General features: G+C 37.8%; 1 protein-coding gene across 2 annotated transcripts in view; it reads left to right on the top strand.

The window, feature by feature from the left end:
* ASCC3 (activating signal cointegrator 1 complex subunit 3) overlaps positions 1–19,655 on the top strand; it is a 213,930-nt gene that overhangs the window by 130,655 nt on the left and 63,620 nt on the right. For both annotated transcript variants that reach the window (XM_063311715.1, XM_063311724.1), the window contains exons 26-33: positions 629–795; positions 920–1,065; positions 1,162–1,282; positions 2,750–2,892; positions 12,829–12,966; positions 13,781–13,901; positions 14,978–15,110; positions 15,866–15,991. In XM_063311715.1, the coding sequence (XP_063167785.1) occupies positions 629–795; positions 920–1,065; positions 1,162–1,282; positions 2,750–2,892; positions 12,829–12,966; positions 13,781–13,901; positions 14,978–15,110; positions 15,866–15,991 (1,095 nt within the window). The remainder of the gene's footprint in view (positions 1–628; positions 796–919; positions 1,066–1,161; positions 1,283–2,749; positions 2,893–12,828; positions 12,967–13,780; positions 13,902–14,977; positions 15,111–15,865; positions 15,992–19,655) is intronic.

The following is a 19,655-nucleotide window of genomic DNA, read 5'->3' on the forward strand; positions in this document are numbered from 1 at the left end:
GTTTGTATAGGTTAATAGATTTGCTATATTTACAAATATTCCTTACTATAATACCATATACAGTTCATGAAATCTGAAAATTGTTTTCTTAAGAATATTTTTATGTACAAATAACAAGCGCTGGGGACTTTCCTTAAATACAGTATGTATGTATATGAGTCCAGCTTAATGAAAACTCCCTGTATATTGATTTAACCTCAGATAGAATCTACACATGAAACAATTCAAAATACTTCTAGACATATTGCAGTTTGAAATCACTTTGAAAAAATCTGTCTATGAATCATGATTTAGGCAGAAAATCAGCCAAACTTTTCTCTCCTAAAGCATGGATTCTCTTCCCTAGGACCTGTGTGCTGCCATCTTTCTCTCCTAGTTACAGCATAGGACTTGCTTGTGAAAGGAATTACATTAATTAGGATGGAAGCACACTCCTTTTTTTCTGGGTGGAACATGAGTAAGAAGTAAACGCAATATTAGGAATGTTATTGTGGTGTCACCCTTGTGTTCAGAGAGAATAGTGTTATTTCTCATGTTCCTGTTAATGTTCAGGACCAAGTAACCACTTACAAAGCAATAAAAGTTTGTGTTCTAATATTTCACAATGATCATTTGACTCCTTTTACAGGGTTGTAGAGTTGACAGGGGATGTAACTCCTGATATGCGATCCATTGCCCAAGCTGACCTTATTGTTACTACACCGGAGAAATGGGATGGAGTCAGCCGAAGCTGGCAGAATAGAAGCTATGTCCAAAAGGTTTCTGTTCTCATCATAGATGAGATTCATCTGCTAGGTAGGTATTGTTTTTATCTTTATTGTTGTTGGAACTGAAATGTGTTGGCATTGTTAGATGATCGTGTACATGTACACCCACACCTATCTCTATCTCTATCATCTGCTTTTTTCTGTTTTCCTAGGGGACGAGAGAGGGCCTGTCCTGGAAGTTATTGTGTCTCGGACTAATTTCATCTCATCTCACACAGAGAAGCCTGTCAGAATAGTTGGTCTGTCAACAGCATTAGCCAATGCCAGGGATCTAGCTGATTGGCTAAATATTAATCAAGTATGTAAATGATGCATTTGAACCTCTGAGCATTATTTTTTAAATATTTACAGTCTTAAGCATAAAAAAAATAACAACCTTATTTTATCTCTTCAGATGGGGCTATTCAACTTCAGGCCTTCAGTGCGTCCAGTTCCATTGGAAGTTCATATACAAGGTTTCCCAGGCCAGCATTATTGTCCTCGCATGGCTAGTATGAACAAACCAGCCTTTCAGGGTATGCAGCCTGATACATTTTTCTCTTAATGTATTTTTCTCCTAATACCCACAGTAGGCAAATTTACAATACATTTTTTGTGTATTTTCTTTGTACCTTTAAATAATGTCTTTTTAACAACATGGCTTAGGTTCAGCTTCATACATTAGAACAACTAACAGCACGGAGTGGGACTGAAATATATTTCAGACAGAATAATTGAGATTACTGTTACCATTTGACACTGTGAAAATATTTTCCTATAAGTGTGTTGAGATTTACAACATATAAAATCATTCTCAGTATTAATTCAGTAGGAGATTTGCTCCTAATGGAATATTTTAAAAATGTAAACAGAAGTTAGATGTCAAGCTAAGCTTACATAATTCTAATTTCACAGCAATAACCATAAACTTCAGAAATGTTAGTGTGTCCAGATATGTCTCTGTTTTCAACTTTTTATTCTTGCACTGGAAAGCAGGACAGATTTAAGAACCACCTTCATATTTTATTGAAGCATGTTCTATGTAGGTTCCATAAGGAATATTTATTATATCAATTAAAAAGAAGTCCCCAAATAAATTTTGGGTTGTGAACTGCTGTTGATTGTAACACGACAGTTGTGAGGTGACTTTTTAGCTGATCTAATTAGCCTTATGACAGAAGCGAAGTATTGATTGGGGACTAGAGACCAATCTTGGCAGTTCAGATTATTTACACCTCAAAGAGGAGCATTGTAGAAAAACACTAATGAACTATAAATCTGTCCAGAGCTGTTCAGCCACACCTGTTCCTGAAACAACAAAAATTCATTATCTGTCAAGCTTTCATCAGGAAATAGATGTATTGATTTCTATATGAAGAAGAAGCGATGTTAACATTGTCATTTGTTTTATGTACAAACATGTACATGCCTATGTTCCTACCTGCAGAAGTGTATTGTCATTTGTATTAAAATTGGATTATCAAGTATCAGTCAAAGATTTCAAGAAGTACTAAAGTTATTTTTACATTCAGCAAATTCTTTATTTTAAATATTGTGCATATTTATGACTGTACCTGAAAGAATGCTGTTAATACTTCTGTGCTTTAATTTAGGGAAAGCTTTTCTTTCCATATGTTTGATAGAATATAGTTATGCATATGTCAACTGTTGCCATTATAAACTTCATTTCTCAACCCATAAAAATGTGCTAAAAGCTGGAGCTTTTCATTTTGTGCAAAAATACCATTTAAAAAAATGCTGTTTTAGCTTGACTACTTTCCTCTTTTGCTATATTAACTGTTAAACCCTACTCCCTGCCCCCAAAGTAAGTTGACTTTGCCATAATTTTAGATTCTTGAAAGGAATCTTTAAAACAAAACAAAAAAAAACAAATTAGCATTTTTCATAATGAATCATTGCCACTGCAAGAAGCTGCTGCTGAAGGAAATGCTAGAATGTGAAATTACATTCCATTATTTGATTTCTCTTTTGTGTTTTAACAGCCATTAGGAGTCATTCTCCAGCCAAGCCAGTTCTTATCTTTGTATCATCCAGACGACAAACCAGATTTACAGCTTTGGAGCTCATTGCATTTTTGGCAACTGAAGATGATCCCAAACAATGGCTGAATATGGATGAAAGAGAGGTAAATTTTTTATTACTTGAATTAAGTGAATTAAAGTTGAAATTTATTTTAAAAATATTAGGATTTGGTGACTTTGTTCATGTTTTTGTTTTGTCTTTCTCTACTTTTTTTCTGACATAAAGTTGGCCCACACAATACTTTTGACGCATTAGTTGAGAATGAGCTTCAGGATTTCATGTTCCTTTAGTCATTCCTTGATCTCTTCTTTCTAAAACACAAGTTCCCATAACTTCATCCACTGGCAAATAAATGTTTCATTGTTGTCAAAGCAGAGTTTGTTTCTTTAAAAGGAGCTGTAACTGGAGTTCAGAGATTATTTGCTTTCCAAGAGCAAAAGAGCAGGAAAGATGTATGATACTTTGCTGTCTTGATTCCTTAGGCATTATCCCACAGTATTGCATACAAGTCTGCATGCATGCTTGAAACAAGCTGTGACTTGAGGTGTTTCAAATCATGTGGTGATTGTCAGACATGTCATATTTTCTATCTATGCTTTTAAAACCATGCACCCTGGCATCATGTTCCTAAAATCTGTCTACTTTGCCTAATGTGTTGCAAGGGTAGATAATGTTTTTTCTGTGGAGGGCTGCTTTATTTTAGTCTTTCCAGGATCTCTGTCTCCCTCTGTCTCTCTCTGATACACACACATATATTTGTCTGTGTATATACAGAGTGTACCAAAAGTCAGGCCCCATAAACGATTTGTTATGTCAATTACATTAAATGTTTGAATTGGTTCCATTTTCTTATAAACTCTAAATTACTCATTTGATACATAACCTTTGAACTTTCTTAAGTATAGTGACATTTTCTCTGATGTTCGCAAATTCTAATGTGATGGTCTCCTTTAGATCATCTGTTGACCTATGAGGCCTGAATTTTGGTACATCCTGTATATAAAAATAAACACACACACACACACACACACACATACATACATACATACACACACACACACACACATTGCATATATGGGGTGGGAGCCGCTGGATAACGTAGTAGTTAGAGCACTGCCTTTTGACACAGGAGACTGGGGTTCAAATCCTGGCTGGTACCTTCCTTGCCAGTAGGGGTCCTTTGGCAAAGACCCCCTAATGTTTCACCTGCCTACCTCAGATATGAGAGTGACCCAAACTAAGAGAGTCATACTGGCTCAGATGTTGCCCAGATTAACAAGGTCCGTGTCAGATGTTTGGGAACCAGGACAACCTGACGATAAGTGGGCTACTTGAACAAACCATACATCAACAAGACGAGAACCTGGAATTGATGGAATGTTACTACAATACTAGACCTAATGAGAGGAGATATATGAACTGTATGAGGGAACTATGAATGGACAGAAGACCTACATCCACGCTAACTTAGAAACAGCTAGTTGCCCAATGCTTCAACATAGTGAAGAGGAAGCTCTCACAACTTGAGATAGACCAACAACACATTACTTCCCGCACTGAAGAAGTCCCAGAAGAACAACTGGAGATGCAGCCAACACCTGAAGCTGGAATGTCACTGCCACCCCTCCATTACAGAGCAGAGCAGCTGATATGAGGTATAAGATCATGGATAAACTAGCTACAGTCAACTCTCAAGACCAATCACCAAGGCTCAGTGGAGAAGTACCATCGGATAATATGCTAGAAGATGCCAATAGAGCCCTCATGACAATCCCTACTACCACCATAACTGAAACCAATGAACTGGTATACACTAAAGCCACTGTAATCCTGGAGATGTTTGGCTACATGATTGAGAAGAACAGCAGTATACATCCACCCTGGAAAATGAGGTTGGAGGCTAAAATCAGGAAAACTCAGAGAGAAGTTAGTCAGCTACATAAGGGTGTGGAGATTAACAATAAAACTGGGCTACTGAAAAAATACAAGGGCCTGACTCCATCTGAAGCCCTAGAGACTGCTAAACAAAGACTCACAGTGCTGGCTACCAGGCTAAGGAAATACACAAGAGAAGCAGAGGCCGAAAAGCTAAACGCCCTGTTCGCCAAAGAACCATCCAAGGTGTACTCCCAACTGCCGTGCAACAACACAGTAACAGCAGAGCCACCAACAGCAGAAACTGAACAGTACTGGAAGAACATATGGGAGAAAGAGAAGACAGATACCACCAGTGCAAAGTGGCTGCAGGACCTGAGAGCAGACCACAGAAATCTCCCAGAGCAGGAACCAGTCCCCATCACATTAGCAGACATCCAACAGTGGGTCAAGAACATGAAGAACTGGACAGCATCTGGCCCGGCATCATCCACACCTACTGGCTAAAGAAACTAACAGTAATGCATGAACGCCTAGCAGCACAGATGAACCAGCTGCTAGCAGCAGGCTCCCACCCAGACTGGCTAACACAAGGAAGGGCAGTCTGATCATGAAAGGGAACAGCACCGTCCAACTACTGGCCAATAACCTGCCTCCCCACAACATGGAAAGTCCTTTCAGGCATCATAGCCACTAAGCTGCAGGACCATATAAGCCAGTACTTGAGCACAGCTCAGAAGGGCATTGGGAACAACACCAGAGGCTCCAAACACCAACTGCTCATTGTTAGAGCAGTTGCCCAAGACTCAAGGTCTAGACAGACCAATCTGAGCACAGCCTGGATTGAGTACAGGAAAGCCTACAACTCAATGCCACACACATGGATCTGTGAATGCCTGACTCTATACAAGGTCAACAGGACACTAAGGACCTGCCTCAAGACCTCAGTGGGACTGTGAAAGACAACACTGGAAGTCAATTCAAAATAACTCACACAAATGGCTATCAAATGCGGCATATACCAAGGTGATGCACTGTCCCCTCTGCTGTTCTGTGTAAGCTTGAACCACCTCAGCCAGATAATCATAAGGACTGGATATGGATACAATTTCAAGAGTGGAACTATCATCAGCCACCTCCTTTACATGGATGACATCAAGCTGTATGCTAAGAGTGAACAAGACATTGACTCACTGATCCACCTGACATGGATCAACAGGGAGGACATTGGGATGTCATTTGGATTGGAGAAGTGTGGCTGGCTGGATGGATGGATGGTAGTAAAGAGAGGGAAGGTAGTTAAGACTGAGGGGTGGAACTACCAGCGGACCACATACAGACCAGCTACAAGTACCTTGGTATCCCACAGACACATGGGAACCACAATGAGGAGGCAAGGAAGACAGCAAATCCAAGTACCACCAAAGGATAAGACAGGTCCTGAAGAGCCAGCTCAACTGGAAAAACAAGATCCATGCCAGTCATCAGATACCCTGCCAGTATAGTGAGCTGGTTAAAGGAAGACATGGAGACTGCCAATGTGAAGATCCAGAAGCTCGTCACAATGTACGGAGGTTTCCACCACAAGTCCAACACGCAGAGACTGTATACCAGGCAGAAAGGGTGGGTGGGGTCTGGTGAGTGTCAAAGCCACTGTCCTGGATGAAATCCAGAGCATCTACAGATGAGATGCTGAGTAAGACGGCACCTACAGATGAGCTGCTGAGAGAATGCCTGAGGCAGCAGCAGACATGAGAGGAAGAGCAAGCAGAGGAAGTGCCATGGCAAGACAAGACCCTGCATGGGATGTACCATCGACAGATAGCTGAGGTGGGTGACATTGGGAAATTCTACCAGTGGCTGGAAAGGGCTGGACTAAAAGACAGCACTGAGGCACTGATCATAGCAGCACAAGAACAGGCACTAAGCACCAGATCCATAGAAGAAGGGGTCTACCACACTAGACAGGACCCAAAGGGCAGACTGTGTGGAGAGGCCTCAGAGACAGCCCAACACATAGTGGAAGAATGTAAGATGCAGGCAGGAACAGCATACACTGAACGGCACAACCAAGTAGCTGGCATTGTGTACAGGAACATCTGCAGTGTATGGGCTAGACCTCCCCCCCCCCCCAGAAGTCCAGACAGGAGATTCCACAGAAGGTCATGGAGAATGACAGGGCTAAGATCCTGTGGGACTTCCAGATCCATATGGACAGGCAGGTACTGGCCATCAACATCATGGTAGTAGACAAGGACCAGAAGACAGCGGTGGTGATAGATATAGCAATGCCAACTGACAGCAATGTCAGGAAGGAGTATGATAAGCTGCAGAAGTACCAGGGCCTGAAGGAGGAACTAGAGAGGATGTGGAAAGTGAAGGCCAAAGTGGTCCCAGTGGTGCTCAGAGCATTCAGGGCTGTGGCCCCCAAGCTGGGAGAGTGGCTCCAACAGATCCCAGGAACAACATCAGAGCTCTCTGTCCAGAAGAGTGCAGTGCTCGGAACAGCTAAGATGCTGCACAGAACCCTCAAACTCCCAGGCCTCTGGTAGAGGACCCGAGGCTGAGGAAGACACATACCACCCATAGGGGTGAGAAGGGATTTTTTTATTATTATTTTTATTCCAAAATGTACTCTTGTTTTATGGATATAACTAAAAACAACCTTTTCTGCAGCTTTTTTTTTAAGCAAACAGTAATAGATGTCAGTGGCCTCTTTTTGTTTTTGCCAAGCTATGCCACCACTGCACATTATATCAGTTTGTTCCAGCGGACATCAGTGTCAGATTTCCTTTTACAGATTTCTAGATGTAAGAGGGAGGAGTAGAATTTGACTTCCATTGAGTATGGCCATCCTTTCGTAGCTATGTATTATCCTTTTGTGGTGTAGGATTTTTCTGCAAGCATTGGTTGGGGGTGCTACCTTCTCTTTGAAAATTAAATGTAAAAGCTGTCCTGCGTAAAATGCACACTCTGGACACTCAAGAGTGAAGCAGTTGTCCTAGTCAACTGATTTTTGAGATGCCTTGAAAGCTATTGATTAAATAAATTGTCATTATTGCATTTTTACTGCAACAAGAAAGGGAAGGAGGCACATGCTGGATTTTTTATCTGTAGTGTCAAAACAACTTTAGCATTGAGCATACTGGCTTTAGGGAACAGAGGCTTGAAGGGCTACTGCTATTCTATCTGAAGCAGTAGAAATGTCCCAGAGAAGTCCTGGATAAAAGAAAACAAAATAACTATAGATTGGGCATAAGTCCAAAATAGCACAAGGGGAAATTACAGATTCAGCGTTATAGTTGTGATTACAATATTATCTAAATTATAGAATTTGCTTGGTAAAGATTCTATTGCCAATGGAAGTATATAAAAATTGTGATATATGAAATTCATATCTGTTTGGCTTAGAATTTGTTCTGTGTCTGAAATTTCTGCTGCTTTTAGTTATATAGAGGAAGAAAATTTAGTAATGGTAAACTATTTACAACATATTTAACATTTTAAACATGTGCAGGATGTTAAGATTATACTACAGCTGTTCAATTAGATAGCCACAGCATTTTCAACTGTGATGTTTGGTACTACTTAAAACATTTCATCCAATTCCAGGGATGTAATTGAGAAGCCAACTGCACATATTGAAGAAATGAATGAATATCTGTGTGATTTCTGAACAAGAAGCTACATGTAGAGCTGAGACTGTTGCAGCGTTAGCAAAATATGTTTTCTCTATGGAACTAAAATTAGAAAAAAAATCTTTTACCCTGAATTTTTGCTCTATTTTGAATTGAATGATTGTCAAGCATATGATTCTATTTTTGCTACTTAGACCAGTAACTAATATTAGTGTGATTTTTACAATGGCATAATCGAATGGCATGTGATTTTTGGATACTGTCATGCATTTCTTCATCTTATTATTTGGGGCTTTTCCATGAGCTTGTTTAATCAGCAAGCATCACACAACAACAACAACAACAAAAAACAAGAATGGACAATGTATCTCCAGATACTGTCAAACTTTGATGCCCATCACACCAAGTCAGTATAGCTCATGGCAAGGGATGATGGAAGTTGTAATCTGGAGGCCATACATGGCCCACCTGTTTCTAAAGTCACAACCCTGGGTTAGGATGTTAGTGTTATTTTTAAAATTATTTTTCTTTATTTCTGACACGTTATATATCTTCACTTTTTACCCCTGAGTAAAGAATAAGTTATAGCTGACCTTGCCTGGGTGATTTTTATTCCTTTCAACAGTCCTGGGAAGTAGATTAGGTGGAAAAGATATAACTGCCTGAAAATCACTCTGTAATTCTGGGCGTGCCTTTCAGATTCAATTTCAACACTATACCAATATTAAGTCACAGCACTTAGAGTGATGCATATCAGTATTTGTGTCCATAAATAATGTGGAAGAGCTATGGGGAGGATCTGTCTTTGCATTTTCAGTACCACTTCCTTCTGCAGTATTGCATGTTGTCAATTTTTTAAAAAATGCACCTTAACACAGGGGCATTTTAACATTGCACAACATCTGTGCCAGATGTTAAATGTGTAATTATATTTTGTTTTAAGACTTCATCACTTTCCTGATTCTTTGTACAACCCATCTTTCTTTACTGGCCATTTCAGACCATCGATAAGCATTATGCAGTGGCATATGGTCTGAGTCTGATGTGCTTTGAAAATGCTACAGAGTACTAATAATGAGGATTCCGCGAAAATGGGAAAACCAGGGCAGCAGATAATGCTTCGAGAAAGTACGGGGTTTTAGCATCTTGAAACAATATATCACACTCAAAGGGACAGAATTGGGCTGCACAATCTGTTAGCTCATTCTTGTCCAATCTGGTCTCCTCCTTTCTTTCGGAGCCAGCGTTGTCATCAGCTTGCTGAATTATACCCTGACTGGAATGAATTTCAGACACAGGGTAATGTATCTACTTAAATGGAATTCTGCCTTTTTTTTTAACAAAAGCTTTTTAGGTATATTTTTTAAATATATTGTTAAATCAATAATTTTACACATGTGTAACAATAGAAGAAATATTCTACTTACAAGTTTGACAACAATTTCCATAACCTTGAAACTTTATTTATTTATTTATTGCCTTTTTGCTGCTTTAAAAATACGTAGAAGCCTATTACTGTATGCTTGGAAAGGAATCTTAGGCTCAGATTTTAGAGATCACAATAAAATGATGTGCTTATAATCAAGCCAAGTAACAAGAACAGTGTTTTTTTCCTCTTTAGCATCAACAGGTTATACTGGTTTATTGGGAAAGATCTAATCTTTTATTTGTAGCATTAATATTACAATCAGCCCTCTTCAGTAGACTTAAAGAAATTTCATTTGTCATGTGAAAATGTAAGTTTTCTTTGAGCTTAGAATAAATTTGGACAAGATAGGTTTCAGGCAGATTTACCCTTGGTGGTAAAATCAGTTCATTCTTTCAAAAGAAAACTGCTATATATGCATATGGATTTCTTCTGTGGCAGATGGTGTCTTGAGTAAAAAATTTTAACAGTGCATTTATCACTCCTTTATATATCTTTACTCAAATACAAGTCCTCTGAGTTCACCAAAATTTAGGTTCATAACCTGAAATCTGCTTTGTACTTTGAAGAATAATGCTAAACATCCTACAGTGGTAGTCAATTCTAGATTTTAATTAAATTATTCTTGTGCACCAATCTGGAAATTGCCCTTTCAGTATCCTTAATACTTTTGCTTCAATTTGTTAAGTTAATAAATAATATCTGTTTAAAAAAACCATCACACAGGGATTTTTTGCAACACGTTTTCATAATTCCGCAGCCATGGAATGTGCTTATAGGTTATCAAGAGAGTACTGTAATTGTTGCTGTGTTGCTATACCGATTTCTGTGAAAATGAGAGAGGGCCTGTTAGAAATAAGTGAAACCCCCTGTTGTTAACATGACAGAATGGCAGGGCATATGGCAGCACTCCTGCTAAGGGTCCTTTGGTTTTACTGTGTTAAATACATGGCGTTGCCAATATAACCTCAGGCCACAAGTCTAGTACAAGACAGTGGACTGATTGGGTCTTGAATGCCATCACCAGCCTAGCAACTCTTAAATGCATCCCCTCTGAATAAACACCCAGTGATGTAAATCAGGACCCATTGGGTAGGAATGTTTTATGATGAAGCTTTGATAACAAAATGTACAGTTAATATTACAAAATGCATGATCCAATAAGAATAAGAAATAAGGTGATGTTTTAATATTTTTCTGAAACTCTTCTACTGAGATTAAACCTTGCAGTCTGGACACTATGGTCTGATTTACGAGCTCAGTGAGCAAATGCAGTGTCTATACCTGAATTCTTTGGTATTGTTTGTTCCAAGAAGCAACCGTATAGTTCACTCACAGAACAACTCTAGAGGATTCTTACATTCTGATGTTTTTGTTTTTGATCATTTGTTTCTGGCTCATAATATTATTTGAAAAGCAAAGTCTGTTACTACACAATTCTATAGCTAGATTAAGGATTAAACTAGAGACAGATAGACAGACAGATTGAGATTCCTAGAGCAAAGGCCATGAATCAGAAGTTTCAAGTGATTTCTTCATTTTACTCCCTCTTGAAAAAGTTTAAACCGTTTCTCCTTTACAGTGCACTTGAAAAATGTGTAAAAGTTCCCTGTACAAATCCAGTATAAAGCAGTGGCCTCTCTTCTTTAAAATTTACAGAACAGGTGAAGGCACTTTTTTTCATAATCTCATTGGAGCATTAGTCTCTTTGTCTGCCTTTCATTTGGCCTTTATAGGAATGCCTTTTCCTTACGCTGCACTCTATACTGTATTGCCTTGAATTCCCTGTCTTAATTGTACTTCTCAGATAGATTTGGATAGCGGCAGCATCCATCTTTTTTTGCTGTGGGAGGGTTCATCTAGGAGCTTTCCTAATATTGTGTCAACTTATTGGTAGCAGAACTCCAACGAACTGGAGTCCATGTTGCAATCATTGTCAAATATTTTTATGACATTTGTGTTATATTGCTTTCTGTCTGTTTTTTCAGATTAGTCTAAATTTAAATAGATTGAGCTTCAATAAATAATACTGATCTTTGGAGTTTCCTGTACTGATGGAATTATTTTCTCTCATTAGCCAATGGAAGAAAAGCAGTTTCTTCTTTATTCACAGACCTACACTAATACTGATGCCATAAACAAATGTATCTGTACTACAGTAAGATAATTTGCTCCATTTTACTGACATTTTAAAGAAGGCAATAATGCTTTCCAGTCTACGGGTTTCTGATATTATCCACATATTTTTATGTGTTGTTCTGTATAAATGCTTAAGAAAACCCCCACACACTGCATCAGTCCTTCTGAGATTTGCCAACTGTTCAGAAGCAGTTGAGTAGTTGTGTGGAAGATTGCTTTCAGAAAGAAGGAATTCTAAAGGCCTACTTAGGTTTGTCACATGTATGTGCCTTTGCAGCTGATCCTTTGTCTGTATTTATTTATTATCTGAAAAGTGTTCTAACTTAAGTTGGGTGTTTAATATTGTGTCTCTCTGGCTTGATCTATAACCCTTATTTTGTGCTGAACCCTGTTATTTCAGTTGTTTATTAATCCCAAATAAACCTATTTGTGGAGACTCTATTTCTGTTCTCCCATGCTGCTCTCCACTTATCCCTTACTTGGAAGTAAGTTATACCAGCATAACATTTGCTATCCCCATTGCCTTTCCTTACCCTGCTTCTGTTGCCTCTGTTCCCAGTTATGCCAGTCCCCCAATTTTCCTGTAAGAGAATGGGTGACAAATTTTACCCACATTCAGGTGGTAGTCGGACAAGGGTAAAATACTACTTTTAACACCGGTATAACTGAGTATGATGTCAGCCTGTCCCAATTATGGGTTGGCGATGCTATGAAGACACCATTATAGGGACAGCATAAAAAATAGATATTGCCAGGGCAGATTTATGCCAAGGTTAAGTCCAAGGGGCCAAAAGGCCCTTTAAATTATTTAGCAAGGGAACTGTTTTTTCCCTTTATTTACAAAATGTTGTGGGTAGTCCTTTGTTTTGGAAATCCTTTTTTAAAATAGCATTCCTGCTGTTGAAAATGTTCTAAAAGGTTCTCAAATGAATCTTTTATACTGTTCTCTTGTGTATTACAGATGAATGTCATCATTGCGACAATCCGAGAGTCTAATCTTAAACTGACCCTGGCTTTTGGAATAGGCATCCACCATGCTGGCCTTCACGAACGAGACAGAAAAACTGTGGAAGAGTTATTTGTGAATTGTAAAATCCAAGTATGTTTACTATACACATAATAGCATACAGGTAGTCTTCACTTACCGAACACTTGTTTAGCAACCGTTAGAAGTTGTGACGGTGTTGAACAAGTGGTACCTCTCACTGGTCCTCCAAGTTCTGGTGGTCACACCACCCCTGTGATCACAATTTGGGTGCTTGGCAATCAGCAGTCTCACTTAAGACAGTTGCAGCGCCCTACAGTTCATGTGATCCCATTTGCAACATTCCCTGCCAGCTTCCCCATTGACTTTACTTGTGGGAAGCCAGCAGGGAAGGTTGCAAGTTGCTCTGGTAAGTCCCCCTGGCCTCCATGAGCTTGTGCCCACCCGCAGCCTCCTTCCCCCGGCCTCCTTGCGCTCATACTAACCTGCAGCCTCCTTCCCTGGCCTCTCTGAGCTTGCACCCACCCGCAGCACCCTTCCTCAGCCTCGCACCCTGCTTCCCCTGGCCTCCCTGTGCCCTTCTTCCCTGAGCTCGCGTGGCACTGCACCCTGCTTCCCCTGGCCTCCCTGTGCTCATGCATGGCCTGAATTGGGCCTCCCAGTCTGCCCCCAAACTTCTTACCTGGGACTCCTGCCACTTCCTGCTTAACGACCCATGTGTCTTGGGGTTATGACAGCAAAAGGGACTGCCAAGATTGTTGTAGCTAAGCATTGCAGTTATGTGAAGTCATGCTTTACAACCTCATCGCTTAGCAACACAATCCCAGTCCTAATTGCCGTTGTAACCCAAGGACTACCTGTATGAGAAACATTTTATTAACTTTGAAAATACAAGTCTTATTTACATGGACAATCTTTTTCTTTTTAGGTTCTTATTGCCACAAGCACGTTAGCCTGGGGTGTCAATTTTCCAGCGCATTTAGTAATTGTTAAAGGAACAGAATTTTATGATGGGAAAACCAGGCGTTATGTTGATTATCCAATTACAGGTATAGTCACAAATTGAAAAGGACTGTTTTACTGTAAGAAAGATTAAATGAATCTTTTTTCCTGAAAATGAAAGAGATCTAAGCTAAATTACATATGCCACTTATTTTGTTCAGATTTTTCAGTAATAACTGGATTACAATCATTTTTATTTTTTTGTTATATTTGAAGAAAATCAGAGGATTTACAAAATGTATTACTTATCTTCACTTCTCACCCATTAAGCAGTATAATGGGTATGGTTTAAAAGTAAAAAAAAATGCTTATAGTAGAATATTGCTTTAAAGACAATATAAGGAATATCATTTGAGCTGAAAATAGGTAACTTTCCCTATGAGTTACGAAGTATAAAGGGAAATAGCTGTGTGAGTTACATAGCTGATAATGGTAGAGAAACTACAATCAGAATAGATTTTTACGTACATAAGTACACAAAATATCCCATATACAATTTAAAAGATCTCAAATCCTGCCTGGAATTTTATGTTCATATCCTTGTCCCATCCATTGTTTATCAGAGATGTGAAATGAAAAGGGCTCCTTTGGCTAAAACATCTTTCTATGGCATTTGGAATCAAGGAGACAATATTTCTAGTCCCCATTGTTTCTTACCCTCTATGCAACCAAATTTAACACTTTAGATGTAGGATGGTGTTGTTGGATCTTTCAAATCGGCATTTGAAGTCTTATTTTAACTTTCTTTTTATAAATTGGAAATAACTTTTTAATGTCACATTTTATTTTATTTTTTAATTGTTTTAATAATTATAATATTATTTAATTATTATAATATTTAATAATATAAATCTTAAAGTTAAAGATTTATATTCTGCCTGCCATGCATAGCATTTTGAACCAGAATACAACATTTGAAAATGCATTATTATAGATGCAATATAGATGCAATATATGTCTCTTAACTAATATTTCTGCATTTAAAAATACTACTTGCTGTTTCTGGAAACCTACCTTAAAATAAAAACGGAGTCAGTCTCCCTCCCTCCCTCCCTCTCTTTCTCCGTCACTCATATACTCACACACACACTGTTGTATGGTTGTTACCGTTTCACTTTTGTAGATGTTCTTCAAATGATGGGACGTGCTGGTCGACCTCAGTTTGATGATCAAGGCAAAGCAGTAATTCTGGTTCATGACATCAAGAAAGACTTCTACAAAAAATTCCTTTATGAGCCTTTCCCAGTAGAATCAAGGTAAAGGGGGGGAAAGTATGTTGTTATGAAGATAAAATAGGTCATTGATAATTATATTTTCTGTATCTGCAAAGTGAACATCGACTGGCCAATTCCATACAGCCTTCTGGACCTCTTTATTTCCTCCAGATGGATTTCTTTCATAGATCTTGAGCTTAAATGATCAAACAGTATTACCAAATAAGTCTATGTCAAGTTTTTAATTATACGTCTATGATGTGGGCATTACCATTATATCCATAGTAAAAATCTGGGTTTATTGTCTTTCTATGTGTGCATGCATGAATATATCAGGTTTTGATTTATAGAGGTTAGAGAGTCTTAACAGGTAGATGGATGACAGAGTGGATATCAAAAGAATTAAAATAGTAATATTGTTTACAACAAACACTGTCCTTTTAAAGTATCTACTGTATATTCTGATGGCTCCTCATGTTTTGGGAAGAATTCAGTGGTTTTTCAATGGGGATTAATCCTGTGTTTTTCTATAGTTTCCAGATAACAGTCTCAATCTTCCTACCAAATGATTTTGCATTTGTGCACTCAATAGTGCTAGAATAGCAGTCTCCCAGTATAGAAATATAAAATATCTTGTGGGTTGACTTTAATATCTGCAGCCAGATTAAACTGGAGCCAGGTATTAAAACTGTTTATCTGCTAAATCTAATTAAGTGGTTTTTAATAGCAAAATTTCAAATTACTATAAATTATCTCAAGAAAGGTGGTATACTATTTATTTGTTTATTTTTACTCAGTTTACTAGAAGTTCTGTCTGATCACTTAAATGCTGAAATTGCAGCTGGAACTATAACTTCAAAGCAAGATGCAATGGATTATATCACCTGGACCTACTTTTTCCGCCGTCTTATTATGAATCCCAGGTAAGCTATTATATTCTCTGTCCCTACCTGAAGTGCTAAATGAAAGACAAGAGTCCATACTATTTATTTCATTTATGCAAAGCTCATGGTTCCCTCTCAGAACCATGCTGTTCCAAGGGCAGTTTTACAGTTTCTAGATGTAAATCCTCCAAACTAGAAGCAGTTCAAGGTCTCATGTTATGATTCCCGACTGTGTTTCATTACTAATTCTGTGTTTTTATTAAGCACTGAATAATACCATTTTTTACAAAGCATTAAGTTTAAATTTCAAAGTGTTAGTTAGTAATAGTAAGTTTTAAACTGTATCTCCTAATGTACTATCAGTATTAACATCCATTTTGATATTCCAGCTTAAATATTTTGAGATTGCCCTGTAGAATGAGAGTTAAGTACTCAGCCAACTTTCTGAAAGTTGTATCAGCCACAATCTAGGGGAAGCAGCTACTTAAAAAAACCAGAACTACAGTATTTCCATCTGCAGAACAAATGTATTTGAAAATATTCAGTGTTATGGGGAGAGAATAGTAGTTAGCATCCTGTAGACCCAGACTCACTGTTTTGTGGTAATTGGAACCAGTTTCCTGGGATGCTTTTGGTATGGGAAGTATCTAAAAATGATTGTGTAAGCTGTAAGTTGTAAAAATGATTGTGTAAACTTATCACAGAGTAATAAAAACAAACCATCAAATTCCTGAAATACCCACTTCCCCACATCTATAATTCACATTTTGTACCCTCTTTAAAAAAAAGCCATAAACACACCCAGTGGCCACCAAATATTTCCTAACCCTGTACAACAAATATGAGTTTGGCCCTCCAAAAGTAATTTAATATGAACTTTTTAAAGGGCATTCTCTGATAGGCACTTTTTACTTATCTGATTTTTAGCCAATAATTAAAATAATGTTTGTTTTACAGAACAAAATGCTAAATACTAGTACCAAATACTAAAAAAATCATTACAATACAGTATTTGCTAGAAAAAAATAGTCCTGATTCAATGACAGATGCACATAACTATTTTTCTAAAAATGAATTGCTATCAGTTTATGCTGTCTTGATTTGAACAAAATAGAAACATAAATTAATACAAAGAAATTAATACAAAGAATCCCCTGTATTAAATACTCAGTCCCACTTTAATGCTTTTTAGTTTTGGATATAGTATATATTTAGAATCACAATTCAGAATTCACTAAATACTTCATTTGTTCATGCATATGTTATTTGTTGATCTTTAATGTTAACAAAAATGAAGTACCCAAATTGATGCTAAGCATTGTTGGTCAGTAGCTGTCAGTATTCAGAGGTCTATAGGATGGCTGGTAGCTTGAACTGCATTTATATATAGGCTTTGAACGACAAAGTAAATGGGCAGTGTGGATGAATGACCAAAATGTCACAAAAACAGGTAGGTATTTCTGCAGTGTATTTAAAATACAGTAGTATTTTAAAATGCTTTTTGATTCTACCAGAAGCCATTTTGACTATTCTGAAGAATGTTGGGCTATGGTATAGTGTACGATGCCTTTGTGGACAAAAAAATGTTCTTGCCTTGTTAATGAGTACTTACGTTTCCAACCTTCTGTTGAAGGCACAGTAGAAAACAGGAAATGTATTTATATATAGAATTGCTTTATTTCTTTTCCCAGTTACCAGCTTCAAGACAGCTTGGAAAAATAGTAGTCCTAAGAAGTAAAATAGCATGGAAAAATAGCAAAGCACTTGGGGGGAAAAAAACAAAGCCAGGAGATAAAATATAAAGCAAACAACTAGAAAACTAGAAAAATGATATTAAATACTAGTAAAGTCACAGGAAGAAGTATTAATTTGTAAATCAAATATAGTCATTAGATGTTATCTGGCACTGAAGTGTTAAGACTGGGTGTTCGCATATTGAAGTTCTGTATGCTCTTAAGCCATGAGGAACACAGTGGGACTTAATTCTCAGAGCACAGGCAAGGATAATGTGCTTTTTGTTATAGAATTGCCAGTCGTTGCTTAAAATCCCTAGAGCTGTGCACACTTCCCAAGTGATTCAGAAGTAACACAGCACCTCTCTGATGTTTATTAAAGAAACTTGACTTTTTTCAGCCTTCTGTACAAGCCTGGAAAAAAAGATGCCACTGGTTTAAGGAATCTACTTGTTAAAATTAATGTGATGTCAGGGACCTGGAAAAGGTTGGGCAACTCTAATGAATAGCAGAGAGGTGCTGCTTTTGTGTGATGTCCAAACATTTTTTTCTGAATCATTATCAAAGTATGCACAGGCCTATCTTCAGAATTGTCTGAAGGTGCAGTATATAACCCACAGGAATTGAGCATAATGGCTTCTATTCTTTCTGAACTGGTTGCATCATTCTAATGAGCAGAAGCCAATTATGTGTTTTGTTAAATAGAAACAGTGCCCCAATCCTTTGGAACAAATTTTGAGGATGTATAGCAGGCCTCAGGAGAAAAAAAAAACACCTGTTGAGCAAATGGATGTCTACCTATTGAATTTAAAGTATGTCACACAACTTATTATCTAAAAAGACTTCATATTTGTGGAGTTCAGTGTTTGGTCTTTTAGCAACTAGTTCCTAGTTGGTATTTCTCCATTGCTTCACTTTTTTCTATCTTGATCCACGTTTTCCAAATATCTGTTCTATCCTCTCACCTATTTAATGTATTCTTTTCCAGTTTCAGTCTCCTCCAGCTGTATGGCTATTAGGTAGTAAAGACTGACTGATTGATTGATTGATTGATTGATTGATTGATTGATTGATTGATGCGCATGCATAAATACTGCTGGAGTCCTTCACATTGGTCTGGTACAGATTTGATATTCCCAGTCTGTTAACTAGAGCTTTGTATGACCAATGTCATAAAATGATAATGATACAGTTCATATTTTTGTCCGCAACTGCAATTTATATGCTCTTACTCTCTTTCCTTCTCTCCACACATGCACATCACACATTTATTTTGCATATATCCATATAACAGAGATTGTACCTCTGCTTACGTTGCACAAGTTTCTATGTCTAACCTTTGTTCAAATATTATTTTGTTCAGTTCTTAGCTAAAACACAACCATTCACTTCAATGGAAAACCTTCCCAGTGCTAATTATAACTAATATTATATAGGACCCAGAATATGAAGTCTAAATGTGAATCTTTCTTAGGACTTGCACAAAGCCCATCTGGAAAGTACAAAAATATAAATAGTGCTTTAACCAGGGAGCACAGTCCATAAGTCAGTTTGGGTATATTTCAAAGTAATAATTCTCACAGTATTGCTTTGCTGCCCAGCTTTTCCTGGCATACTAACCAGCTGGTTAGTTTCATTCTCCGGTATCTTATCATACTACATTAAGGATGTGAATGAATTTGACATAAATGGTAAAATGCTTCTTAGAGTGACTATTCCATGCACACCCTATGTTCATATGCACTATTTTCAGATAGTTTCAAATGTCACCAGTTGCCAAAACCTAAGTTGCAAATTGGTGAAGTAGTAACAGATACACAAATGAGCTAAGAAGTAACAGAATGAACAGATAGATTTATAACGTAAGGACTTCATCCATTGCCTCCATCCTGGTTATGAAAGGGGGGAGCTAGAAGGGACACAGACACCATAATGTGTCTGAAGTATTTTCTCTCCTGTCCCTTCTGTAA

This window comes from Candoia aspera, chromosome 1, assembly GCF_035149785.1.
Source record: "Candoia aspera isolate rCanAsp1 chromosome 1, rCanAsp1.hap2, whole genome shotgun sequence".
Taxonomy (NCBI): domain Eukaryota; kingdom Metazoa; phylum Chordata; class Lepidosauria; order Squamata; family Boidae; genus Candoia; species Candoia aspera.